This window comes from Callithrix jacchus, chromosome 8 (assembly GCF_049354715.1).
Source record: "Callithrix jacchus isolate 240 chromosome 8, calJac240_pri, whole genome shotgun sequence".
Classification (NCBI taxonomy): domain Eukaryota; kingdom Metazoa; phylum Chordata; class Mammalia; order Primates; family Cebidae; genus Callithrix; species Callithrix jacchus.
The window spans coordinates 105,649,340-105,676,871 of record NC_133509.1 but is presented as its reverse complement, the minus strand read 5'-3'; the positions used below and the strand labels follow the sequence as shown (position 1 = coordinate 105,676,871).

Sequence of the window (27,532 nt, the reverse complement as noted above, 5' to 3'; positions counted from 1 at the left end):
TGTGATTCAGCTAATTCCTCAGGTTGGATCAGTCTACTGCTTCTGAGTATTATTGTGAGAATGCATTGGTATCATCTAGGATTTGCATTCCATTAAAGAGAGAGGCTTAGAGCTAAACATCCCTTAGATAAGAGCATGCAGGAGATAATGACTTGGGAAGCTTGAAATTAGCTTTGACTTTTAAACTTTTATATATAACAGCAAAATAAACCAAAGAGGAACATTTTTTCTACATCTTCCATGAATTTTTATTCTCTTGGTAATGAAAACAAAGTCATGGGACAGGGAAACAACAGATTTGGAGGGCGCACAATTAGTGTGAAGTTTATTTCATCAAGGAAGAAATAGTTCAGAAGTTCAAGTTCAACTTTCAGGAACTTACAATAAATCTGTGTTCCCATAAAGAAGGATTGCATTCATAAAATTGCACTCTATGTCCTATTACTAGTTCTATTCATTCATTTATCGACTTGATAGTTATTCAGCCACTGGACACCTACCACATGCTAGACACTTTTCAATGTGCTAATTCTTTTCTCATTTATTTTCTATCGCTTTTTTTTTTTTTTTTTTTTTTTTTTTTGAGACAGAGTCTTGCTCTGTTACCCAGGCTGGAGTGCAGTGGCGTGATCTTGGCTTACTGCAGCCTCCGCCTCCTGGGTTCAAGTGATTCTCCTGTCTCAGCCTCCCAAGGAGCAGGACTTATAGGCACCTGCCACCACGCCCAGCTTTTGTATTTTTAGTAGAGATGGGGTTTCACTTGTTGGCCAGACTGGTCTCAAATTTCCAACCTCAGGTGATCCGCCCACCTCAGTCTCCCAAAATACTGAGATTACAGGCATGAGACACCACACCTGGCCTTCTTCCTGTCTATCACTTTTATGGCTGTTTTGACATTCTCCTGGGGATGGAAGACAAGCTGAATGGGGAGTTTATAGCATCAGAATATTTTATTCACTTCTTGATCTCTTTCCTCTCTTCCAGTGTTCACCTGCTGCTCCACTTCTCCAATATGGGTTCACATGCTTGATTTCTAGCTCTAGGTTCCCTTTCTACACTATTTTGTTTTAATCCAGAAATGGTTCCTTCTAGTGAGTATTTCATTGAGAAATTAGGTTTCAACCACGGAAGTGTTGCTGTGACTCCTTTATTGAAGAAATATCCTGCTTTTTTAGACATGGCTCTCTCAAGTTCTACCCCGCACCCTACTTTAATCCTAGGCCCAGGGTAACCAGTATGAACAGTTAAATTTTAGATTTAAAACTTTTCTAGACATGCTTTGTTTTCTTTCCTGTTTCCTGGTTCTATACCCCCTCCGTTCTTTCCAGGAATTTAGTGCTGGGCCCACTTAGGAACTCATGTAGAAGGATAAAGGGGAGGTAGGGAAGAGGTTCTGCCATCTGATGTGGCTCCTACTTCCATTCTCAGAGCAGGACAAAGGGACTGTTCTTGGGTCACAAGAGGCAATTCCAAATGGGACTTTGTCCCATTTCCACCCTCTAGCTTTCTGGCTTCATCTCTCCCCCTGGCAGTGTGACTGGCTGTTCTTCAGGTTTTGCAGGGGCCCGGCCTGCTCTGGGGTGACATCTCCTGTGCTCATTAATGGTTCGTTTTAGGGGAGTGTGATAGAGCAGCAGCCGAATTTGGTTCTAGAGCAGGTGCCTGAAAAAGACCTCAGGAAATGTTCTCTTTTTCCCTTGCTACGCTTTCATGATTCTTCCAGAGCAAATCATTGCCCTTTAAGATACGGTGCAAGTTGAAACCACATACCTCAGTGGATTCATTCCCCAAGTGAACATAAAGATTTAGATGACATGTCTCACATACCTTTTGAGCAGCCACCCTGGAAATACATTTTTATTTGATTGTTAGGTGTTTTATGTATAGAGGATGATTTATGTATAGTAGATACATTTTAAGTTGGCTCTGGTTTAAAAAACATCTTTTATATAATAGAAAAATCTAGGCTGGGCACAGTGGCTCATGCCTGTAATCTGAGCACTTTGAGAGGCTGAGGCAGCTGGCCAGGAGTTTGAGACCAGCCTGGTCAACATAGTAAAACCTAACCTCTACTAAAAATACAAAAAATTAGCTAGGTTTGGTGGCACACGCCTGTAATCCCAGCTACTTGGGTGGCTGAGGCATGAAAACCATTTGAACCAGGGATGTGGAGGTTGTAGTGGGCTGAGATCGCACCACTGCACTCCAGCCTGGGTGATGGAATGAGGCACTGTCTCTAAATAAATAAATAAATAAAATAGAACCAAGTCTGTAAATAAATATATGATTATATTTTCTATTCAAACCTCTCTCTCTGTATTTAATCACAAGCAATTTTAATGAAGGAGAAATTAAAAATTAACTAGAAACTGTCAGCCCCCATCTCTAGGGCTTGGCCTATGGCTTTAGCTTCTCTGGCTGTCCACTCAGTATGGCTGTTCTGAGCCTTCCTTTCCCCACCATTCAAGGTGATCTGGTATACATTTACCAGCTATTGAGCCCTCTCTGTCTCTACTGAGCATCATAGGAAAGCTCTCCAGGTTGCCATGAGCCCTCTGGGAGCTCTCAGGCCTCAACCCAGCACCCCTCTGCACGGAACATCCCAGTCTTTTCTCTGATGATTCTGCCTATCCTGCAGGAACTTCGCACCTGGGAGGAGGAACTGACCCGGGCTGCACTGCAGCAGAAGAACCAGGAGGAACTGCTGCGGCGTCGGGAGCAGGAGCTGGCCGAGCGGGAGATTGATATCCTGGAACGGGAGCTCAACATCATTATCCACCAGCTGTGCCAAGAGAAGCCCCGGGTGAAGAAACGCAAGGGCAAGTTCAGGAAGAGCCGGCTGAAGCTCAAGGACGGCAACCGCATCAGCCTCCCTTCCGGTCAGTGGCCAGGGACTGGCTGGGAAGTGGGAGGAGGGCAAGGAACTGGTGTGGCAGAGGATTTGTGGGAGCCTGGAACTGAGCTTGGAAACATGACACCCTGGGGCTCAAAATCTAGCCTATTTGAAATAGGCCATTCTGTCCAGTGGAAAGACTGGTGTGCTGAAAATCTACCCCACTCCAGGGAAATTGTTGCATGTGAGTGATCACAGAATATAAAGTGAGGACAGCCTGGCAAGATCCAGGCTGCTAGAAGCCTGGTGGCTCACAGGGGCACATCTCACCTTAGGCAAACCTGGAGAAGGAAGCATGAAGTTGAGGGGAAGCATTCCAGGGCGTGCATGTGTGAGACACAAGTGTTGGCTCTGCAAGATAACTTTTCTCTAGGTTTCTTTTTTTTTTTTTTCGAGACAGTTTAGCTCTTGTTGCCCAGGCAACAAGAGCCTGGAGTGCAATGGCAATATCTTGGCTCACTACAACCTCCACCTCCTGGGTTCAAGTGATTCTCCTGCCCCAGGCTCCTGAGTAGCTGAGATTGCATGTGCGCGCCACCACACCCGGCTGATTTTTGTATTTTTAGTAGAGACGGGGTTTCACCATGTTGGCCAGACTGGTCTCGAACTCCTGACCTCAAGTGATCCACCCACCTTGGCCTCCCAAAGTGCTGGGATTACAAGTGTGAGCCACCGCACCTGGTTGAGGTTTCTTTAATAAGTTCTCTAACTGAGATTAGGTTGAATGTAATAAGAATTTACATCAGGCTGGGCGCGGTGGCTCAAGCCTGTAATCCCAGCACTTTGGGAGGCCGAGGCGGGTGGATCACGAGGTCAAAAGATCGAGACCATCCTGGTCAACATGGTGAAACCCCGTCTCTACTAAAAATTACAAAAAATTAGCTGGGCACGGTGGCGTGTGCCTGTAATCCCAGCTACTCAGTAGGCTGAGGCAGGAGAATTGGCTGAACCCAGGGGGCGGAGGTTGAGGTGAGCCGAGATCGCGCCATTGCACTCCAGCCTGGGGAACAAGAGCGAAACTCGGTCTCAAAAAAAAAAAAGAATTTACATCATAATATTAAACCAAGAGGCTTAGTATATAAGAATTTACATGTTAAGATTTACATGTGGCCTTTCAGACACACACATCAGTTGAATAAAGGTACATTTATTGTACTACAGCCTTGGGGAAGATATAAAGAAATATGAAACTAGGAATTAGAATCTTTGTGGTGTGTAATGTATCCGTGGAAGGAGCTGAATGCTAAAGTGTGTGTTGATGTGGATAAAAATATTCATCGTATTCTAAGTCTGTAAGGCCCTAGAAAGCAGGCTTATTAGAAGTGTAAGGAACAAAGAAAGAATGGTCTAATAGGGCAGGAGCAGATGATGTTAAGCACTAGAATGGTGGCTTAAGTACACATAAGGAAACTCATTCCATGCAGTTGAGTGAATATGTTCATGAGCCATGTTTGCTGGTTTCCTTGCTGCACGTTTGTTTTTCCTTTTTGGGCAGCATGGGGTCTTTAAGTGCCCATTGAGCATCTAGCACGTGCCAGCATATTGTTGCATGCTGGGATGCAGATAGAAAAGCTATAGTTCCCACTTGCAGGGAGATCACAGTCTAATGGGGAGACATAGGTGAAAGCAGGCAGCTGTTTAATATACCTCTTTGATAGCAGAGGAGACAGAAATTCAGAGCTGTAAGTTTTTCATTCTTTATGCTGTACGGTAACTTCCTTTGGAATGTGTCAAAATTGGAGCCATTTGCTCCAGCTCCCTCACTGCCCTAGGTTCCCACAACAGCTAGTTGTTGATGCGCTGTTCTGTCTGTACTTAGTGAGGAGAATCAGTCTCCCTGCTTCAGTCCCTCAGTAAAGAGGACCAAATCTATCTGATAATAGATTATGTAAAACCAATCATTTTAAGTTAAGTTTCCTAGAATAATCAACAATATCTCATGAGCTAAAAAGCTATTCTTAGTACATAATTGCTCGATCTATATTCATTATATAGACAGCTTTATGAAGCTCACTAATGAAGTTCACTTGCACAGTGAATTTTCCATCTTTTCATACATTCCTCTCCCCATCTCCCTTGGGAAAAAGAGATGATTCTAAAAGCGAACATTTCCCAGGTGAACAAAGAGCTTTTCAGAAAACTGGGGCCTGTCCCTCAAGGATGCTGAGGAATGTCAGATTTCTTATATGAATTTGCTTATGGGAAATTTTAATGCATACACGTGTTCGTCTTTCCTCAAGCAGATTTCCAGCACAAGTTCACAGTGCAGGCCTCCCCAACCATGGATAAAAGGAAGAGTCTTATCAACAGCCGCTCCAGTCCTCCTGCAAGTCCCACCATCATTCCTCGTCTTCGAGCCATCCAGTGTGAGACTGTTTCCCAAATTAGCTGGGGCCAGAACACACCAGGGGCACCTGTCCCCTGCTCTGTCCAGCCACCGACTGGTCCAGGCTTGCTCCATCCATAACTTCTGCCACCTCTCATCGACAATGTGTATATACATGCACATATGTACGCAAACCCTTAGACCTCCCCCTTGTCTCTCTCCATTAACTTTACTACTGCCTCCTCTACCTTTTAGTCACATATCAGCAAAGGGATTTGTGGGTACTAATGGGATCTTCAGTGATTCGCAAAGCAATTTAGAAACTGATTTGTGATGTAGATACAGGTTGCTACCTGGCCTGAGAACCCAGCACACTCTTTGCCATATTTGGTGCATCATTGTTTTTCTTTCATCCATGCTTCCCAAGGAAGGGTTTTTTTTCAAAGTATAGAGCCTAAGGAAACTTGCCAAAGACTTTATAATAGGCCAAATCTGGACCAGTTTTGTCTTTTGCTGTAGTATTTGCTTAAAAAATATACTCACACATACATATAAGTGTATGTGTGTGTGAATATACACCTATATGTGACTGAATTCATTTCCCTGATTTAAAGTCAGAGAGATTTTATTTAAAAATCCGAGATTTCTACCTTTCCTTTAAAAATGAAATCAAATCAGTGGTTTCTTTTTCATGTGGCTGCAGTTGGCTATATAGCAGCTTCCATATACTCCATATTTTGCCTCAGCCCCTTCAACTCTTTGTGTTTTGGTGACTATCTCACTTTGCTCATTGATGACATAAGCACAGTCCCTGGGGCATTTGGGTCTCAACCCTTGCTCCCAGGTATTAATGTCAGAAAATATTCCTCCTCTCTTATCTCTCTTACTCTAGGCCTATTCCTTCCCCTCTCCTACTCCTGACTTCCTTTTCCATAACCTTGAACTCCTCATTTTCTTCCTTCTCTGCCCTTTCTTTCCAAGAATTTCTGCATTTCCACACCTTCCTTACCCCTTGTCTTTTTTCCCCCTTTACCTTCTTCCTTATTTGTTCACTATCCAATCCCACCCAACAAAACAAGTTCCTTAAGTCAGATCTGTTTGGAACTCTGGTGTCTGGCTGGCCTAAGCTCTAGCTTTTCATTGGATTTGTGAAAACTGAAGAAGTTTTTCCATGTTTAATACTTTGAGAGAGCAAAATGATTGATAGCTGAGAACTCTATTACTTTCCTGGAAGGTTCCACTTGGGCACAGAGTTTTTGATAAGGTCTGACTTCCCTGCAGCTCCAAATGTGTGTGTGTGTCTGGTGCTGTAGAGGCTAGTTTGGGGGAGCCCTGTCTGTCCATTTTCTAGATCCTGTCCAACCCTTGTTATTCACAGTGACACCAGGTGAAAGCAGCAAAACCTGGGGCAGGAGCTCAGTCATCCCAAAGGAGGAGGGGGAGGAGGAGGAGAAGAGGGCTCCAAAGAAGAAGGGGCGGACGTGGGGGCCAGGGACGCTTGGTCAGAAGGAGCTTGCCTCAGGAGATGAAGGGTAAGTGCCAGATTACATGAAATTCTTTCTCACTTGAAGATAGATGCACCATTTAAACATATGAAATGAAATATCTTTTTTTCTCTGTTATGTGTTTGAACACTTGCTGAGAAATTACAAGCTTCTTAATCTTTACAACAGTTTTTCAACCTCCTTGTTCCCGGAACCCCCTAGGATAGGCATGGAAAACTTTTTCCGTAAAGAACCAGATAACACCTATTTTAGGCTTGTGATTCCTATGGCCCTGTCCCAACTGTTCAGCTCCACTATTGGAGCACAGAAGCCACCACAGACATGCACGACATGTAAATGAACGAGCATGGCTATGTTCCTGTAAAACCTCAGGAAAGCAAGTGGCTGGCAGGGTTTAACCCACCACCAGTAGTTTGCCAACCTCTGAAGGTGTTCTACTCAGAGTAGTGAGTAGCCCAAGCATGAACCAAATGTAAAAAGTTTTGCCAGAGTGTTCTGCTTATACTTGACTCTTCTTTCTTAAAGCATTCATGCAGAAGAAAGAGAAAAAAGAGCAGGAGTTAACAGGACTCTATTACCTAGAGGTTCTTCCTGAAGCAGGGGCAAGTAGCCCTGGTAGTGCAGTTGTATATAACTCCAGGGCCGCTAGAACTTCTTTCTGGCCTTACCCCGTAGCCATACTGCCATATATGACGGCCTCCTCTGGGCAGGGCACAAGGGGGCTGAGAGCTTTGAATGTGTCTGCGTTCTCACTTGTGGGCTTGAGGCCTAGGAGTCAGATTCTCCCCTGAGCCTCAGTTCTTCACAGGCCATGCACTCATAGTGTAGTAGTGAGGATCTTTGACTCTGGCACCAGACTGCCTGGGCGTAACCCTGGCTCCACCACACCTAGCTGTGTGACCCTATGGTTTCTCATTTATAAATGGGATAACATTATTACCTGTCTCATGGAGTCGAGGCAAGGATTAAATAAGTTCATCTTTCTAAGTGCAGAGAGGATGAGCTGGCCCATAGTGAGCATATGTAAATATTAGCTGTGATGACACTGCTTCTCGTGCATTTTACATCATACCCAAAGAATGGATGGAACCATTTATACTTCATATTCTTGGTGTTAGAAGCTAGCAGTGTTTCTTGATGTTTCTATTAAATACGTGCAAGGATAGCCAGTAGTTTCCTTCTACGTTTTTTAGTGACTTTCTAAAGAGCTTCTCAGGTTGAATATTAGCCTTACAAGTGCCCTGGACCTGCAAATGGCCTTGGTAGTCCTTTAAATACTAAGATTTCATGTCCCAAATCTGTTACTTTCCCCTGTCAGATCTGAGCTGAAGGTAAAAATAACAGTTTGATTCATAAAGGATTGACTCCCTGAAGCTAGGCTTTGGAAATCACTAGATACCTTTGAGCAGAAAGTTTAGATATGTAGGGCAAACTACCTCAGCTATATAAGAATCCAGCAATGGAATCCTTGGGGGATGGCAGATTCTTCTACTAAGTTTTAAGTGAGAGCTCTCTAGTTTGTCCTTTGAGCCCTAGGCTAGAGTGGGGTTGAGCTGGGTCTGAGAAACTCAGTCACCCTGAGTCTCTTGATATTTCTTGACATTAATGTGATTCCAGATAGAGTTCACTGGGCTGGCTATGGATTTTAACAATTCCTATGGTTCTGCTTCATTTAAAGATTTTTTTTTTGTCTTGGTAGTAAATTAATTTTATTTCACATTGCAAAATATTAACGTTGGATGTTTTTCTTCCTCACAAACTTTGAAGGAATTAAAAAATACATGACTTACTTTTTTCATGATTCTCAGTTCCCATTGAAGAAATCAAAGTATATTCTACCCAGACTTGAGTGAAGACCTCTTTAATGAAATTTTGAGAATTTCTATATAATATTTCTAGTTTTAGTACCTTTTGACTAAAGAAAATATGTGATGACCAAAGGCCGTTTTGAATTCAGTAATGTTAAGTGAGTTTTGCATCCTTGTTCTTTTAAAAAATAATACGTATTTGTCCAAAACGCATACCTGTCTATAGACCGCTTGGGTATCTATGGATTCACAGGCCCCCTGCAACTATGCTGCAGCTGCCCAGGGAGCTTTGTCCTGGGCCTGTCGTGGCTTAAACAGGACCATCTTGTTAAGATCCTTTCATGGTGTGGGCTTTGCAGCTGGACAGTGGGAAAGCAGCTGGCGATGTAGTGTGAGTGCAGCCTTGGGTGTTGTGGTGTGGGAGAGGCTGAGTTGGATGTGCCCTCCATTGCCTGCTACTGATTCTCTTTATTCATTGAAGATCCCCTCAGAGACGTGAGAAAGCTAATGGTTTAAGTACCCCATCAGAATCTCCACATTTCCACTTGGGGTGAGTCTCATCTTCACCCTTCCACCAACTGTCCTGGTAACAATCTCCCCTCCATTTCCTTGTTCTCACAGCATTCCCCATAGAATCAAGCCTCATTATTGCCAGGGCTGAACTGACTTTTTTGTTTTTGTTTTTGTTGTAAGCAGTACCATTGTGCACCTTGGGAAAATTCCTGTGTTGATCTAATTTTACCTTATTCTTCACTCCACTGACCACTCCAATTAGGATATTCCTGGCACTCTTGGTTTTCAAGAGGCAATATGTGGCTATTTATCCTTTGGTCTTCAGCACTGGTTTTGACTTTACTCGTCTGGATTTTCCAGAGCTGGAAGCGATGTTACGAGAGTCTCAGTTGGAAGCCCAGGCTGTGGGTTTGGCAGTATGCTTGTCTCTTGCTCTATAATTTGGTTGAAACCAGTGGTGGTTGGGACGTACTTTAATTTGCTGGTATTTCTGATAGCACTCGGAGCAATTCCGAGGTCAGGGAAAACGTTGGTCCTTCTGCCTCTCTCAAGATGGCTGGGACTTTGGGGAAAGTGGGCTTTAGTTGAATGATTCTTTCTAGCCTTAAAAAAAGAAAGCCACTCTGTTCGTAATCCCGATATTTCCAGGGCAACTATAGCCCACGGATTCCTCAGTCCTCCCTTTTACTGTTCTCTAGGGAAAAGACCAGTGCTTCTAGGCCTCTGGTTCCCACCTCCTACAAGGGGGTTGGCAGGGTGCCCGGGCTGTATCCTCGGAGAGTTACCGGCTTTCCATATGAGCTGATTACAGGGATTTGAAAGCGAGTTCCTGTCCTCTGTCTCTCCATCCCCAGCTAAACCGAGGGCTCTGCTTCAGCACTGTGCACTACCCACATAGGTCTGTCCCACAGTGCACTGGGTTGGCGTGGCTTTGTTGGTTGATTTTTCATTTTGAAAAGGGGATGGCTTTGAAAGTTGCCGAAGCATGCCGTAAAGCTTGGAAGGAGAGCCTGAGAAATGCTGTGCGTGGAGTAGCCTGGTCCACCTCTGCTAGCTTGGCTGTCGGCGCTTGCCTGGCTTCGCAGGTCTTTGCATCACAGTAATGCCATAATGTGTTGTGTTCAGTGTCTGCTTTGAGTGCCTCTCCCTTAAGATGGGCTGAGGCAAGACCCTTGCCAGCAGGACCATCCTTATTCTTTCTGTCTGTTTGCCAGCCTGCTCATTAGTTCTTTCTACAGTTCATAGCAGCATGTGAGCGGGGTGGGTCATGTCACTGCCCTTTCTTCCCTGGAGCATGTACATTTCTGTTTGTGAAGCAGGTGGGCTTGGTAAGAGTCATTGCCTGTATGTACTCCAAGGCTCTTTGGTAGAATCAAGCAGGTAGGGAGTGATGTCTCCATAGACCCATGGAGCTGAGGGTCCAGTAAGGAAGGTAACCAGTTCTAACAGTTTCCTTTTGTCCTCTGATTCAGCCTCAAGTCCCTGGTAGATGGCTATAAGCAGTGGTCGTCCAGTGCCCCCAACCTGGTGAAGGGCCCGAGGAGTAGCCCGGCCCTGCCAGGGTTCACCAGCCTTATGGAGATTGGTAAGCATGGCTTTTGTCTTGGCTCTCTCCCTGTTCCCTCAGGGCATTCTTGCCCAAGCTTCTAGGACTGTTTAAGGACCCCTAGCACTGCTTCATGGAGACTGTCTCCCCTTCTACTCAACTCCTGCCCCCCACCCTATCTCTTCTTAGTTTGCTCTTCTCCCATTTCATTGAGTCTCCCCAAATTGTCATTTCCTCCTCCTGCCATCATGGAGCCTGCCCTTGGAGTTCTACCCCAAGGGACCAGTGGTAGTCTTCTTAGAGCAATGAAGAAGGGTGAGGCCTTATGTCAGCCATTTACCATATCTGGGTTTAGCTCTCCAGTGTGGCAAGTCCACAAAGTGGGGGGTGGCAGTAAGGACACTGCAGCCTTCCTCCCAGGAAGCTTTTCCCCTGTTGCCCTGTGATGACTGAATGGGGACGTGCTTCTCCACGCTGTCTCAGACAGTGCTGTCTCTGTAGATTTCCAAGGTCATAATACATCACTTGATAGAGTAGATTGGTTGTCCTGCACCAGGGATTCTAATCCTTTGCAGGAGACTGGTCCTAAGACAACTTGCTAGGCCATTAATCCAGAAACCCTAAGGCCCTTTTAATTTTAAGGTACGAAAACTTTGGGAATGTTTCTGTTCTAGAATGTTAAGTGTCCTAGAAGCTCATACTGTACTTTGTGTTAAGGCCCCGGTATTAGAGTTCTCCAGAGGGAGAGACCCAATAGGAACCAAAAGGAAGTTTATTAGGGAGAATTGGCTCACACAGTTACAAAGGCCAAGTCCCATGATAGGCCATCTGCAAGCTGGAGAATGAGAAAAGCCTGTAGTGTGGCTCCCAGGAAAGGCAGTAGAGTGGCTCAGTCCCAGTGTAAAAGCCTTAACACCAGGGAAAGCAGCAGGGAAACCCCCCCAGTCTGAGGCCTGAGAGCCCCTGAAAGGCCTCTGATACAAATCTGAGAGCCCAAAGGCTGAAGAACCTGGACTCTGATGTCCAAAGGCAGGGGGAGATAAAGAGCCCCTCTCCAGAAGGTAGACAGAAAGAGAGGAAGCTAAGCAAGCTCAGCATCCCCCTTTTTCTGCCTGCTTTGTTTTAGCCTTGCTGGCAGTCACTTGGGTGGTGCCCACCGACATTGAAGGTGGGTCTTCTTCTCCCTGCCCTCTGACTCACTTCTCAGTCTCCCCTGGAAATAGCCTCACAGACACACCCAGCAGCAGTGCTTCACCAGCCATGTAGGCATCCCTCAGTCCAGTCAAGTGGATACCCAAGTAACTATCACAGGTCCCTTATGAAAGAAGTGGCCAATTAGCGGATCTTCTTTTCTGCTCATAAGGAAATGGGCTCTGGAATGGAGAGTGGTTTCCCCATGTTGGGGGGTGGATAAAGCCCTCTTGGTTCAGTGTTCAGTTCCACGTCCTGCTCATCACACCACTGGACCTTTGTGTCCCTGACACTGAGACAGGAGGCCTGGGTTAGGGGAAAGGACCAGATTCTTATACCTGCCACTTCATTTGCATTTCCTGTTTCTCTGCCACTCCTGTCATCTTCACAGAGGATGAGGACAGTGAAGGCCCAGGGATTGGAGAGAGTCATCTACAGCATTCACCCAACCAGTCCTACCTCTGTATCCCATTCCCTCGTGGAGAGGATGGGGATGGCCCCTCCAGTGATGGAATCCATGAGGAGCCCACCCCAGTCAACTCGGCCACCAGTACCCCTCAGCTGACACCAACCAACAGCCTCAAGCGGAGTGGTGCTCACCACCGCCGCTGCGAGGTGGCTCTGCTCGGCTGTGGGGCCGTTCTGGCAGCCACAGGCCTAGGGTTTGACTTGCTGGAAGCTGGCAAGTGCCAGCTGCTTCCCGTGGAGGAGCCTGAGCCACCAGCCCGGGAGGAGAAGAAAAGACGGGAGGGTCTTTTTCAGAGGTCCAGCCGTCCTCGTCGGAGCACCAGCCCCCCATCCCGAAAACTCTTCAAGAAGGAAGAGCCCATGCTGTTGCTAGGAGACCCCTCTGCCTCCCTGACGCTGCTCTCCCTCTCCTCCATCTCCGAGTGCAACTCCACACGCTCCCTGCTGCGCTCCGACAGCGATGAAATCGTCGTGTATGAGATGCCAGTTAGCCCAGTCGAGGCCCCTCCCCTGACCCCATGTACCCACAACCCCCTGGTCAATGTCCGAGTGGAGCGCTTCAAACGAGATCCTAACCAATCTCTAACTCCCACCCATGTCACCCTCACTGCCCCCTCGCAGCCCAGCAGTCACCGGCGGACTCCTTCTGATGGGGCCCTGAAGCCAGCGGCCCTCCTAGCCAGCAGGAGCCCCTCCAGCAATGGGTTGAGCCCCAGTCCAGGAGCAGGTGAGACTTCTTCCTCTTTTCTCTTGCCTTTCTTTGTACCTCTCTGTTTGCAGGCCTTATTTTCTCTTTCCACCTCTGGATTTGATTGAACATCTTTCCTCCTCTTACTCAGCCAATCAAGAAATGTGGTTTTGGGATCAGGGAGGTGGCCAGGGCTGGCTGTCTTCTCTCTGACCTGTGCCTCAGGGGGTCTTCCCTGAGGATTGAGAGAAGACAGGCAGGTTCTAGGAAGAATCAGAAGACCTGGGACTCCTTTGGATGTCCAGGCCCTGAGTCTTAGGGTAGGGTAGTGTTTTCAGGGCACAGGAAGGGCAGGAGTCTAGTTTTCCCTGAGGAGGATGATGCATTTACCAGGAAGGAATCTTGCACTGTAGGTGGTAAGGGTATGTTCTGCCACTTAGCTGGGATTTTGCCTCTCATTATAGTGTTAGTTCACACACTCAGAAGGCAGGCTTCCACCCATTCATCGATACCTTTCAGCACTCACCCCTGACTCATACCTGCCTCTTTAGGTGTGGAGATGTATCCAGGTAAATTGCTATTGCTGTGCATGTGCCTGTCCACTCCACCTGAGACCTGACACCTGGGCACACACACTCATCCCCGGTCTTTCTTGTCACCATCTCTTGCTCCCTGGGTGACCTAAGTCTGTCTTGGAAACAGCCTCTAATCCAGTAGGGAAAGAGGGGATGATAATATCCTTTCAATGACACTTAAGTGTCAACAACAATTATATTTAACCATTGGCTTGACCTGCCCTCCTGTTTTTTGGTTATGCTCAGATATGTGACCTCTTTGGGAAAAGAAACCCTACATGACTCACCTTTGGAATTCTGATACCTAGCTCTCTTCCTGTCACATGTTTATACCATGAATGAACAGTAAACAAAGAGATGAGCCCTTACGTCAGGGTCAGCAAGCAAGCTTTTTCGGTGAAGGGCCAGATAGTAAATATTTTAGGCTTTGGAAGCCATACAGTTTCTGCTGTAACTACTCAACTATGCTGCTGTAGTGGGAAAGCAGACACTGGATGTGGCTGTGTTTCAATACAATTTTATTGTTTTCATTTTTTTCAAACAGAGTCTCACTCTGTCACCGAGGCTGGAGTGCAGTGGCATGATCACAGCTCACTGTAGCCTTGACCTCCTGGGCTCAAGTATCCTCTTGCTTCAGCCTCCCAAGTAGCTGGGACTACAGGCATGCACCACCATGCCCGGCTAATTTTGCAAAAAATGTTTGTAGAGACGAGGTTTCACCATGTTGCCCAGGCTGGTCTCGAACTCCTGGGCTTAAGTGATCCTCCTGCCTTGGCCTCCCAAAGTGCTGGGATTATAGGCATGCGCCACTATACCCCATCTAAAACTTCATTTATAAACACAGGTGGCCAGCTTGTGTGTCATTTGCCAACATCTGCCTTAAGTTATTTCATTATAGATAAGACCCCCATATATCCTATTCTTACCAGATACAGGGATCATGGCCTTCTAGTTTATTATTGTGTCCCCAGTACCTCCCAGCCCACTGCATGGCACATAGTAGATGCTCCACAAATGTTTGTTGATTCATGTTCTCCTGAGCACAGAGGGATTTGGTAGTGCTGTGGGGGAGTAGTCGATATCTAGCCTGGAAATACGGTGCATCTTCTGATGCCTCTCCTTTTGTCTTTTTTTGACCAGGAATGCTGAAAACCCCTAGTCCCAGCCGAGACCCAGGTGAATTCCCCCGTCTCCCTGACCCCAATGTGGTCTTCCCCCCAACCCCAAGGCGCTGGAACACTCAGCAGGACTCTACCTTAGAGAGACCCAAGACTCTGGAGTTTCTGCCTCGGCCACGTCCTTCTGCCAACCGGCAACGGCTGGACCCTTGGTGGTTTGTGTCCCCCAGCCACGCCCGCAGCACCTCCCCAGCCAACAGCTCCAGCACAGAGACGCCCAGCAACCTGGACTCCTGCTTTGCTAGCAGTAGCAGCACTGTGGAGGAGCGACCTGGACTTCCAGCCCTGCTCCCGTTCCAGGCGGGGCCACTGCCCCCTGCTGAGCGGACACTCCTGGACCTGGACGCAGAGGGGCAGAGTCAGGACAGCACTGTGCCGCTGTGCAGAGCGGAACTGAACACACACAGGCCTGCCCCTTATGAGATCCAGCAGGAGTTCTGGTCTTAGCATGAAAAGGATTGGGGTGGGCAAGGGGGACAGCCAGAGGAGATGGGGCAGTTGGGGGAGCTGGCGGGCATAGCCCTTTCTCAGTGTTGGACCCCCTGAGATCCAGCCCTACTTCTTGCACTGATAATGCACTTTGAAGATGGAAGGGACAGGGCCACTTCAGAGGGTCTCCTGCCCTGCAGAGGGTCTATCTACCCATGTCCACTGGAGGGGCTGTGGCCATCAGTTCTGGCTGTGTAGGGGAGGGAGGGGTGCATGCATGTCCCCCACCCTCCACAGTCTTCCTTGCCTTTAGAGTGACCCTGCAGAGTCACTCAGCCAAATCTGTCTGCTGCTCCCTCTCCTCAGCCAGTTGGGTGTGCGCAGAGCTGTCCTGGGGTCCCTTTGTTAGCCCTGAGTTTGGCTTCCCAAACACCAGTATTGAATGTTCTGTGATTGATTTTGCTCCTCATCTGCTGTCCCCCAACACCCAGCTATCGGAATCTGGCTTGGTTGGAGGTGGGAGCTTTTCTGTGTCCTAAGCCCTTTCATGCTAGCAGGAAGACTGAAAGTGAGGTAGCCCAGTGTGGGGTCATAGGGCTTGATAGACCTGTCACTACCTGTCTGCACTTCAGGTGTCCCACCTATTTATGTGAGCCCACTGGTGGAAAGGGGAACTGCCCCAGTGAGAACAGGGGAATGGGGTGTTGGGAAAAATACAGTGAACTTGCAGTGAAGAGGTTAATGGAGTATGTCCTTATTCTTTTCAGAAACACTCAAAGGGCAAACCAGCAACTGTTGAAGGTACCCATTTACCTGCTTGGGGTCAGGATCTGGTCAGACCAGGTTCCGATAGAATCATATGCTCATCCCAGGAATAGTTTCTTGGGGGACTCACTCACTGGTGCCAGTTCTAAGTCAGAGGCAAAATTCCTGTTCCTTTTGTTGTCTAAACTTTGCGTCATTCCCTTCCTTTGGTCTTCACTCTAATCCCTGGAGTTTGTGGGCTTTCAGTTATGTGTTTGGTTGGTAGATATCACTGCAGTGCCCCAGAATAACATATGAAGGTGGGTCCTGGACACTGAGAGTTGGGAATTCATTCCCTTGGGCCGTCCATGTTGTGATGCCCTTGAAGTGAAATGGAGCCAGCAGGAGTACCTTCTGTGAATGCACGTGGCAAAGCGCTATTTATAAGGCGCCCAGGGAGCCACGGATGTACGATCACCTCTAGGTCCCTCATACTGGAAACTGACCAAGGCCTGTGCTGGGCTCTGGACATGAGCTGGGTAGGAAGGATCGCAGAAGACAACCCTGACCTTTCTGGAAGTTGATTCCTTAACTTGAAAGTTGAGCTTCCTCTAAAGCTTTCTCATGGATGTCCTTGCAGTGCCACTACTCCGAGGCCTCTTGTGTTATGTATGAACAGTTGTCTTTATGTGGGAATGATGACTTGATTGGGAGTAGAGTCTCAAGGTCATTTTGCTCTTCCCTCAAGACTCTCTGAATGCTGCTCCACTGTCTTTTGTCTTGGAGTATTTCTCTGGCAACATTGGAGGTCACTCAGCAGGTTCCTTGCATTTGCTGCCTGGATGTGCGGCTGGCAACAGTGATGAATTGGTCGCTGCGCTTTCTCTATAACTAGGATAGATGTCCCGCCTTGGGGATGACGAAAGGGGTGACCTTGGTTTTCAAATTGTTCCTTGCTTTATGAGCCTGTTAGCACCTTGGTTCAAGGGACCCACCAAGTCTTGGACGGGGAGGCGCTACTGGTTTTGTTGGCCAAGGTTTTGTTACTGCTTCTCTTCTGTGTCCGTCTCTTTGTTCAGTGAAGCCAAGATGTAAAGGATTCCTTTTTGCCCCCATTCTCCTTCTCCTGGGCTAGGAAAGAAAAATGTGAATTTTACCAGAAGTTTTAGCCAACCTAGTGATCGTTCTTAATTCTTGATGGGGAGAAGTACATAAAAAGTCTGTTCTGTGCCCTCCTTCCCCTGGGCCCTCCATAACCCCAGTTTAAGCCACGAACACATCTGTCTATACTTGGCTCAGCTAAATAGCCCTCTTGTGGCCCTCCAAACCATGCTGGCTGTACACAGTGCTTTACGGTATGAGGCAGAGATTTTTCCTTTGCTCATTTTTCACTTTCGCCATTGTGTTAAGTTGCAGCCATCTTTCCTGGAAAGATGTAGTGTAACTGATGTAGTATAGATTAAATGATGGACACCCGCCATTGAGTGAGAGATTGAATGTCATCCTTACTTGTCCACTGTGGGGAAAGACAAAGGAAGGCTGGGCCTTTGCTAAGGAAATCATTGTACCTGAAAGAAGCAAAAGCAGGGTTATCTAATGGTGCTGCTGTGAGCATCCACGAAGAGGGAACAGTTACCATCTCGCAACTCCTACACACCTGGTCTCTGATGTGCCCCTGGCTGCCACCCTCTCTCTGTGGGGCAAGACTAGAGACAGGCTAAGGAGCAGGGCTCAGTGGCTTTCTATTCACTAGGGTTCCCATGCTCTGTGGTCCTGGTCAGGAGCAGGCCCTGGAGCTATGGATGAAGCCACTTGAGTGGCAGTAGCTGGCCCTGCTTTCCCCTGCCTTCCCTTTGCACAAAGACGTATTCCTTTTGCTCTTGTTAGGTGCTCACTACATGGAAGATGGTGATAGGAACAGATACTGCTCTCTGCCCCTGCTCCTTGGATCCTTCAGCTCCTACCGCTGATTCGGATTATCCCCTGGGGACCCCCTTGGGGACCCAGACTGCTGCCAGGAGGTTGAGTAGATACCTCAGTTATCTGGATGTTATTTCTGAGAGGCTTTGGTGGATACCCCTCACTTGGCATCCTGTGGCATCCCTAGGGTCTTCTGGTAACAATAATAGCCACAATGTTATCTTACATTTGGCGCAACTCAGAATAGTGCTAACTTTTCCTCCTGACTTGCAAAATGACATCATTTTCCTTGTACATTTGATACACTTGATAGTAGAGAAGCGGAAATGCTTAAAGATGAAAATTCAAGTGAAGAGAAATTAAAAAGTGCTTGGACCAATTGCTGAGTGAGGCCACTGGGCTCTGAGAACTGAACAGGTTGGCTGCATTCCCCATTCTGCTTTTGCTGTGTGGCCATAGGCTTGTCTCTTTAGCCCCTCTCAGATTTCCTTCCTTTCAAAGCAGTCATCACATGCCTCCTCTCAAGGGCGTTGGGTCTATGTATCAGAGAAAGTCAGTGAAGCACCGCAGCTCCTTGCCAGCTTCCAGAGGGAGCTTCCTTCATCTCTATAGGGTGAGTTGCTGAAGTTGAGACCTTTGCCTGGAGGGAACTTGCCTTTTGTCCTTTGGCTTCTAGAAGAGGAGCGATTTGGAGGTGGCTGAGCATGACTAATGGGGGCCCATCAGGCCCATGCCCTTCTGCTGCATTTATGTAGCACCTGGTGTTGACAAGCATTCTTTCCTAATTCCCCCACTTAACTTGTCGGACACAGTCTGCCAATGTCATCCTCACCATTTGTGTCTTACAGAGAAGGAAATGGGAGAGGAAGGTTGGTAGCAATGTCAGAGTGACAGTTGGCTGTCTCTGATTTCTTGGGGTCATCAGTCTGATTTGTTTAGAGCTTGGAATCATCCCAATTCCTGGAAAAATCTTTGGAAAAGGGTCCCCTTGCCCTTGGGACATATGTCATGGTCACTACGGTCTCTTTCCCTAAGGCTCCTGTTGCTCAGAGACACAATGATATACCCCTAGGACATCTAGACCTGACTTTTCAGGAACATTTTTGCCTCTGTGGTCTCCACATTGGAGTCCTCCCTGCCTTCTCCTTCCCCTGTGTGAAGGAGACACCTCCCTAACGAACCTAACTCATCCACTTTTAACAAAGCAAAGAGCAGAGGGCACTGAGGACTGGGTGGCTGTGAAGGCACACCTTGGGTTGGAAACTGTGCTGGCGGGAACCTAGTGATCAAAGCTGCCTGCTTCCTGGGTGTGTGAATTTGTTCATCTTTTCCCCTCTCTGGACTTTAAAAGCCTTCTGTGAACTGGGGACGATACTATCTACTTTCCCTCCCGAAGCCCTTCTAACTTTAAAATACATGGTCCTGGAGCCCTGAGACTTGCACAGAAACTGCAGCCTTGCTAGATGGCTTCCCTTGTGCAGAGAAGTGTGCGTGTGTATGAAATATATGTACAGTTTTATGTTAACCGTCGCATATCAGCTGTTTCATATGGATCAACCTAATGTACCTGCCTCTCTCTTTGGCTTTAGGTCTGGGAATGACTTGTCTTTGTCAAGGTATGCTATTGTTAGAAACACATTACCAAATGCATCTCTTCTTTCAGATCAGCATATTCCTAGACTAGGAATTCCTATTAATGAAAATTCACATATGAAAGGAAAACCCATTGCTATTTCTGGGGAGGACCTCAGTTCTGGGCTTTTCCCTGGTGTTGCAACCTGGATGGCAGGAGGAGGAAGTGGAAATCCTGCTGATTAAGGCTAAGTAACAGGGTTTAGGTGCCTAATTAGCGTGACCCATCCTGGGACTTCCAGTTGGCTATGCAGGCCAGGTGAGTCTCTTATGGACTTCCTCTCAGACTGCTGTTTCTCATTTTGTCCTGATGAGATATTGATGGTCATGTCCACACCCTTCCTCATCCTTTTCCCTTCTTGGGCCCTGGAAGTACCGTGGCCTCCCTAGGTGGTTCAGGGAGCCCTGCTTTGTGCTTCAGCATGTTGGGCTCACTCCATGATCAGGAGCCGGTAGGACTGGTCCTTACTGATTCTTACTGCCTGTGGTTCTCCAACCCCTACAGGGAGCCTGCTTTGGGCCTTGAGCTGGAAAGAGAGAAGAGCCCTGGGGGCCAGCTGGTTATGGGAGCTGAGCTTTTCCACACCTCTTTGTTAACCTTTCCCCTGACCCATCTTCCTACCTGTCTGGTCTGACCTGCCCTCCTTGAAAGCACTCACCACCTAGTTTTACTAGGCTGATTGGCAGGTATGGACATGATAGGTGTCTATCGAGATAGGTGTCTTACTAGTTAGGTGAATCAGGATGGGACACCAGAATACAATTCCAGGCGTGCACAGGCAGGCCTCTGCTACTGGGACATGTGGGGTTGGTGTCTGGGCATTCTGAACCCAGAGGTCAGAGTAGTCACAAGTGGAGTTCTGGGGAACGAAGGCCCCAGGGACATGGTGTTCCTTGCCCTGCACTCACAAAGTCCAAGGCTGGGTTTCTGAAGTAGTATGCTGCCCGTTCCTGAGATCCTTCACACCTGGACACCTACCCAGACAAAGCCTGACTGAAAATTTTGATACTGCATTCATCATGGAATTTTTCAGCAATTCTGATTTTTAAAAAACATTGCATTGCAATATGATTTATCGTGATTACCGAAGTTCTTTTTTTGTTTTTGATGCCCCCTTAAATTTTGCACCAAGGCGAGGGCCTCACTCCATTCTAGACCCAGCTCTGCCTGTCCCTCCCCTGGACCTGTGAGAGGGACTTAAGTACCACTGTGAAATAGGTTTCATGTTTTTTTTCTTACCCTTCCCCTCAAGTCCTGAGTGAGGCAGCAGCTCTCTGGGAGTGCTTGACTTTAAATAGGAGTGTAGACTTACAGCAGTGAAACATCTGGGAGTTTTTAACTTTGGATCTACACCTGGGTGTGACATTTCCTTGGTGTTCTCTGCCTGCCTTTCCGGCTCTCTGCAGCCCTGAGGACACTTGTGGGTGTGTGTGTGCTCTGTGGAGAAGGGAAGTGATTATGGCAGAGGCTCCTTTAGATTCTCATCTTAAACCTCTTTGGAACATCTTTGAATTCTAGGAGAAGTGAATAAACTTCATTCATTCGCTCTTCCAGATTTCAGAAGAGACTGAAGCGAATGGAGGCTTTTTCACTCCCTGGCATGCCAGGAGCCACTTTCCCTAGCTCTGTGCCTGCGCAGTGAGTCTTCAGAATTTGGCTCATCACATACTCTGCTAGTATCATTTTCACCACCCTTATCATCCTCTGTCATCTTTATTTCATCCTCATCATTTCTCTCTACCTCCAGTTCAGAAGCCATGCTGGCTGTGGCTCTTTTCTTCATCACCATCAGAGTGAGGCATAGATGTATCCTGGCCTAGGTATGGAGACTAGTAATAAATGATAAGAAATCATTAAATTTTTTTCCATGTGGGGAGTGTTATTCTAGAAATTCATATATATAATTTTTGACTCCTTACAATAATTCTGGGAGGTGGGTATTACCCTCATCTAAGGATGTGGAAACAGGCTCTGATAGTTGTGTAATATGCTTGCCCAGGGTCACACAGCGAGGAAGCAAGTTGCTGATATGCTTGGCTCCAAAGTCATCTCTTTCCTCTGAGCACATTTCTAAGCCGCTGCTAAGGAGCTCTGAGATAAAGTTGGCCTAGCTCAGGTCCACCTAGGTTTTGAGGTTGCCCTTTGTCCAAGGAGGAATCATGTCCTTGGCTCGCCTGTCATCTGCCTGTGATTGGACTTGCACCCAGGCTGGAGTGCAGGTCTCAGCTGACATCCTCAATGCTGCTGGCTGCCTTCCTCTCCCTGTTGCCTCTCTAGTGACTCCAGGGGTTTGAAGCACACAGGAGTTGTACATACCAATTCTGTAGCTCTTGTCCAAACACCACTGAAGGCTGTGAGCCTCTCTCCTCTGTTTCCAGCCCGCAGGTGCCCCACTGCTGCTCTTCATTCCAGCTTCTCACTTTTCTCCCAGTCTCTTGAGCTTGGAAGCCTTACTGTAGCTCATGTCTCCTCCCTGGGTGCTTGAAGTCAGGCTTTTGCCTTTCTGGCACATTGAGCCACATGCCCTTGATACCCAGTTGTAGCAAAGAAGGGAGGTGATGAACTTGTCACTTTCTTGTCTGAGTTCCCTCACTACTCATCCTGCACATTGACTCACAACCACTCCCCCACTCTGACCCCCAGATACCTTATAGTCTAAGGTGATCTTTTAGAGGATTAAGGAAAGGAGTTGAAGATGGGTTTTACTTAGTTCACAGAAAAGCTTTCTTTGGGATTTTTCTCCCTCTAGGGCTTTTAAGTCTAGGTGAAGTGAAAGTTCATGTATGTGTTTGGTTCCTCTGTAATTAGCTACTGGTTTTTATCCCTAGACCTCCAATGCTCCATTGTCTTGCCCACGTGTCCTGCCCCGTGTCCTTGAATTCCCCTTTTGCTTTGGGATTTAAGTTATTATATGTTGTCAACAATATTTAAAGACGAAAAAGTCCTGAAGGAAACATCAGATTCTTTCCTTTGGCTTTTTTTTTTCTTTCAAGGTACTGTAAATTGTTAACTAGGGAGGCCAAGCAGGCTTGGTTCAGTGGCTAAACCTCTTATTGTATTACAGTGTAATGCCGATCTCAGCCTGGTCCCAGTGCCAGAGCACACAGAGACTTGAATAAAACTGTTAGAACGATTACTTCTGGTTTGCTGTGGTTCTTCATAAACTCATCCTTTTCTCTCTCTCTTTCTTTCTTCTTTCCTTTCTTTTTCCTTCCCTCCCTCCCTCCCTTCTTACCTTCCTTCCTTCCTTTTCTCTCTCCCTCCCTCCCTCCCTCTTTCTTTTCTTTCAGTCTTATTGCCCAGGCTGGAGTGTGGTGGCACAGTCTCGACTCGCTGCAACCTCTGCCTCCCAGGTTCCAGCAATTCTCCTGCCTCAGCCTCCCAAGTAGCTGGGATTACAGGCGCTTTTAAGTTTTTGTTTTTTTAGTAGAGACAGGGTTCCATCATGTTGGCCAGGCTTGTCTTGAACTCCCGACCTCAGATGATCCACCTGCCTTGGCCTCCCAAAGTGCTGGGATTACAGGCATGAACCACCGTGCCCGGCTGTTTTTTTCTTTTCTTTTTTTCAGAGATGGGGTCTTGCTATATTGCCCAGGCTGGAGTGCAGTGGCTGTTCATTGACACGATCCCACTGGTGGTCAGCACGGGAGTTTTTTGACTTGCTCCATTTCTGACCTGGGCCAGTTCACCCCTCCTTAGGCAACCTGGTGGTCCCCTGCTCCTGGGAGGTCACCATATTGATACTGAACTTAGTGCGGACACCCGATCACCATAGCGCACTACAGCCCAGAACTCCTGGGCTCAAGCGATCCTCCCACCTCAGCATCCTGAGTAGCTGGGACTACAGGCATGTGCCACCACGACCAGCTGCTTTTTTCTTTTTAATTAAACTGAATGCTCAAGTAACTGGACTGTTTCCAGTGAATTTTCATATGTAAGAAAAAAATAACTGGAGAAAGATGGAAATGCTGCAGAAAAGAGGAGGTGAGTGAGAAGCCTCTCTGAGGGTCTAAGAGCCTCCAGCAGGACCATGGGGGCCTTTGTAAATGACAGTGCTGAACAGTGCAGTCTCTGCTCACAGTTGACTTTCACACAGCTTGTGGATTTTGGCTTTCAGAGCCACTTGTGAGTGTGTGCTGTCTCCTACTCCCTACCACTAACCATGCTGACATTCCTGGTGAAGTTGTGAATGGAGCTAAGAAGGCAAACACATGGAGTTGTAGACATGTGAATAAGATTTACTGGCTATGAGTCATAGATTCCTTGTGGCCCTGATGCTCTTGATGGCACTTGTCAGCTGTGTGACCTTGGCAAGCCACTTAACCTCTCTGGGCCTCTTCTGGAGCAAGCTGATCACAAAGTAGCCTTTGTGCTCTCACTTTCCATGATTTTGTGTTAGGTGGGGATGAGGATAAAGCAGACAGGATGAATCTTGTTTGAGGCCATTCTTCACTGTGTGAATCCTCTAGTTCATCACTCAGCTACAGGTGGAAAAAATGACTTCTGAACTTAAATATTCAGACACCCACATGCGTGAATGCTACAACTTTTCATTTCTCTCTGACCTCTTTGCTCTTTTCTCTGACACCTGGGGAAGGGTGACTCTGAGATGAGGTTCTGTGTTGGATGCTTGGATTGTAAGAGCAAGGCTGAGATTCTGCTGAGCCTTCAGGTTAGTTTGACCAGGATCCAGATAAGCCAGCTGGGCAAAGATGAAAAACTGACCAATCTTCTCACTGGTGCCATATGGAAAGGTGTCATATACTGTTTTTGTTTTGTTTTGTTGAGACAGAGTGTTGCCCAGGCTGGAGTTGGCACAATCTCGGAGTAGAATGGCAAGATCTTGGCTCACTACAAGCTCCACCTCCTGGGTTCAAGTGATTCTCATGCCTCAGCCTCCCCAGTAGCTGGCATTACAGGTACATGCCACCATGCCCAGCTACTTTGAATTTTTAGTAGAGATGGGGTTTCACCATGTTGGCCAGGCTGGTCTCAAACTCCTGACCTCAGGTGATCTCCCCACCTTAGCCTCCCAAAGTGCTGGGATTACAGACATGAGCCACGTCACCTGGTCAGGCAGCATATACTGTTAAGATGTATACAAATTGCTACATATTTCTGGAAAGCAGCTTGGCCATATGGTATTAAGAACTATAACACAGGCCTAGTCGTTCCATTACTACTCAATAGTAATAAAAACTTTCAGTGTGCCAACCATCGCACTACAACCTATGTTATCTCATTTACAGTATTTCAACATCTTTAAGAGTAGGTCTGTTATTATCTCCATTTTACATTGAAGAAAGGGCCAGAGGGTTGAGTAACATGCCCAAGACCACACAATTGGCTAATAGTGGAGCTGAGATTTGTCTGATTCTGGCTTCTGCGTTTGTATTGTGAGATGGAGTTGGATGCAGACAAAGATTTGTAAGTCATCCCAATGTTATTTACAGGAGCACTCAAGAGACTACAAATGACCCAAATAAGAATCTGGGTCTTCTTCCACCCTCTTCCTTACCCAGCAAAATAGAATCTGAGACAGTGAGAGCAAGAAGGCTCTCTTTACAAATTACAAAACCATCTAAATGCCCGACAACAGGGGGTGCTTAAACTGCTTCTTTTTAAGGCATTTTTTGAGTACTTTCCTGTGCCAGGTACCAGCTGGACACTAGAGATTGGCCGCTTCTTTAAGCAGGTTCTCAAAGACTATATGGTCTGGTGGGAGAGACCAAAATATGAAGAAATCTTTAAAATAAGGGAGTCAGTGCCATGACGGGGTGCTAAAGGAGCACTGTGGACTGGGTTTAGCCTGAGCTGGGGCTTCACTTCATGGAGGAAACAGAACCTGAGCTGAGTCCTAAAGAATCAAAGGCACCAAGGCAGGAGATGGTGAGATGCTCTCTCTCCTCTCAGGCAGCACAATTCTGTCTCTGCGTTTTTCAAAAAGTGAACCTTGTGATACCTCACCCTGGGTTCCTAGCTCTGGTTTTATGGACCAAGTGAAATACTATGTGGCCATTAGATTATTCACGAACAGGTTATTCATGAAGTTAGATTATTCGTGAATAATTAAGAAAATGTTAAAATGCTCATGATAAGCTAAATGGTAGGATACAAAACATTTCAAAAGCAATTTGATCCCCATTATATACAGAAAATCTATTTACATTTAAGAAAATACACATCTGATAGGCACAGGAAAAAGACTGGAAGAAAGTCAGTTATATTTGTGGGGAGGTATCATAGATGATTTTAAAATGTTCTTTTAGAATTTATTAAACTTTAAAAAATGAATATAGGTTACTTTTTCATTCAGCAAAACAATGGCAAATGAAGTAGTTTGAGGATGCTTTCCCATCCTAACCACGTTCCTTTACAGATATTCCAGAGGCCCAGGCCACTGGCTTCAAGGCTGTCCCCTGCCTTGAGCAATATGACAAGGTGATTTCAGAAGCCCTGCTTATGGAAGGTAGAACTGGGGCCAACTTCCTGGTCCCCTCACCCCTTTCTTCACCCCTTTCCTCTAGTGGAGAGATGGTGCTGGAATGGTGAGCACCTGCAGACTGCTAGCGGAATTCAGTGAGGGCACATGAACACAGAACGTTCTAAGAAGGCGGTGCTGTGGGAGTCTCCTAGGGGCACAGCTAGTTAGGGATTTCTGGTCCCTGCACAGACAAGCAGCATGTTCCTACAACACAAGTGCACACCCCTCTGTGAAAGGAGCTGTGCTGGGCCTAGGTCCACCACACCCTGTTTACTCGCCTGTGGAATGTGCTTCATTCAAGGCTGGGGCCGATGTCCTAATCCTCTGAGCCCTCGATCCCCACCCTATCTAGTCCAACTAGCTCAAGCTGGAGAACATGTTTTGCCATAAGGGGGTGGGGTGGAGGTGAGGGTGGGGCTGCCACCCTGCCCCCTGCTCCTCTCAGTCACTGATCACACTGCTGCCATCCAACCAGGAGAGCCTGGTGTGGGGTCTCAGTGGGAGACACTGGACACTTCTTTGTGATGGAAAGACAATGGGGAGGCTCGAGAAAGATCAGCCCTAGGAAATGTGCTCATGGAACACAGGTTGGATCATGCCACATGAAATGTCTGCAGGAAAGGATCCAACATTCTTGAGCACGGCCTTAAGACCCCACCCAATCTGGCCCCAGTCTACCTTCCCAAACACCCATCACAATTTCCCTGCCTCCAGTCCTTCCCCACCCCTAAGACTCGACACTTTTCTGCTTCCTGAAACACTTGATTTTCCAGGAATGGAGGCCTCCTGCTTGAGAGTGTATTATCCTCTTTATGAACTGACTTTCTGGCTATCTACCCAGGTATCTAAGAAGACTGCAACCTTTAGGTGGTCACCAAATTAAGTGGTCAGGCTGGGTGTGGTGGCTTATGCCTGTAATCCCAGCATAAGGTGGGAGGACAAGGTGGGTGGATCACCTGAGGTCAGGAGTTCGAGACCAGCCTGGCCAACATGGTGAAACCCCATCTTTACTAAAAATACAAAAATAAAAATAAAAAATAAAAAAAATTAGCCAGGCGTGGTAGCACATGCCTGTAGTCCCAGCTACTTGGGAGGCTGAGACAGAAGACTTGCTTGAACCTGGGAGGCAGAGGTTGCAGTGAGCCGAAATGGCACCACTGCACTAGAGCCTGGGTGACAGAGTGAGACTCCATCTCAAAAAAGAAAAAAAAAAAAATTGAAGGAGACAAGGCAAGATGAGAAAGAAGAATCGAGGCAGATTTCGTCATCTAGAAGATGACAGTCTCCCTGGTGAGACTGGACATGCTAGGATGCAGTGGAGAAGCGTACCAAGCACCATGGGACACCTGCATATGGAGGGGCGTCCTGAAGATGGAGGGCTAGTGAGGAGTGGCCTGATAAAGTAGCACTGGTTCCCACCTAGTTCTGTGCTTTACCCAACCTGAAAAGACTCACTCATCCCTCTGATCCTCTGACAGATGGTTATCAAGGGCCTGCTCTGGTCCCAATTGCTCTGTGACTGGCAAATTCCCGTTCTGTGTAGGACCAGACAGGTCAACGAGTGAGGCACTCTTAAGACAGTAAGATGCAGTGGGGGGTGGCGCTGTGAGGAAAGGCATTCCCCATCTAAA

The 27,532-nt window shown here is 47.2% G+C and overlaps 1 protein-coding gene across 2 annotated transcripts in view; it reads left to right on the top strand.

The window, feature by feature from the left end:
• The window catches only part of MAP3K9 (mitogen-activated protein kinase kinase kinase 9), an 84,172-nt gene extending 61,619 nt beyond the window's left edge, over window positions 1–22,553 (top strand). Inside the window, exons 6-12 of one of the 2 annotated variants that reach the window (XM_002754062.8) lie at window positions 2,639–2,879; window positions 5,137–5,259; window positions 6,598–6,751; window positions 9,014–9,082; window positions 10,518–10,630; window positions 12,174–12,977; window positions 14,654–22,553. In XM_002754062.8, coding sequence (XP_002754108.2) covers window positions 2,639–2,879; window positions 5,137–5,259; window positions 6,598–6,751; window positions 9,014–9,082; window positions 10,518–10,630; window positions 12,174–12,977; window positions 14,654–15,138 — 1,989 coding nt within the window. In that variant the 3' untranslated portion in view covers window positions 15,139–22,553. The remainder of the gene's footprint in view (window positions 1–2,638; window positions 2,880–5,136; window positions 5,260–6,597; window positions 6,752–9,013; window positions 9,083–10,517; window positions 10,631–12,173; window positions 12,978–14,653) is intronic. The other variant, XM_078335274.1, reaches the window with a different exon arrangement.
• Window positions 22,554–27,532: the final 4,979 nt, after the last annotated feature.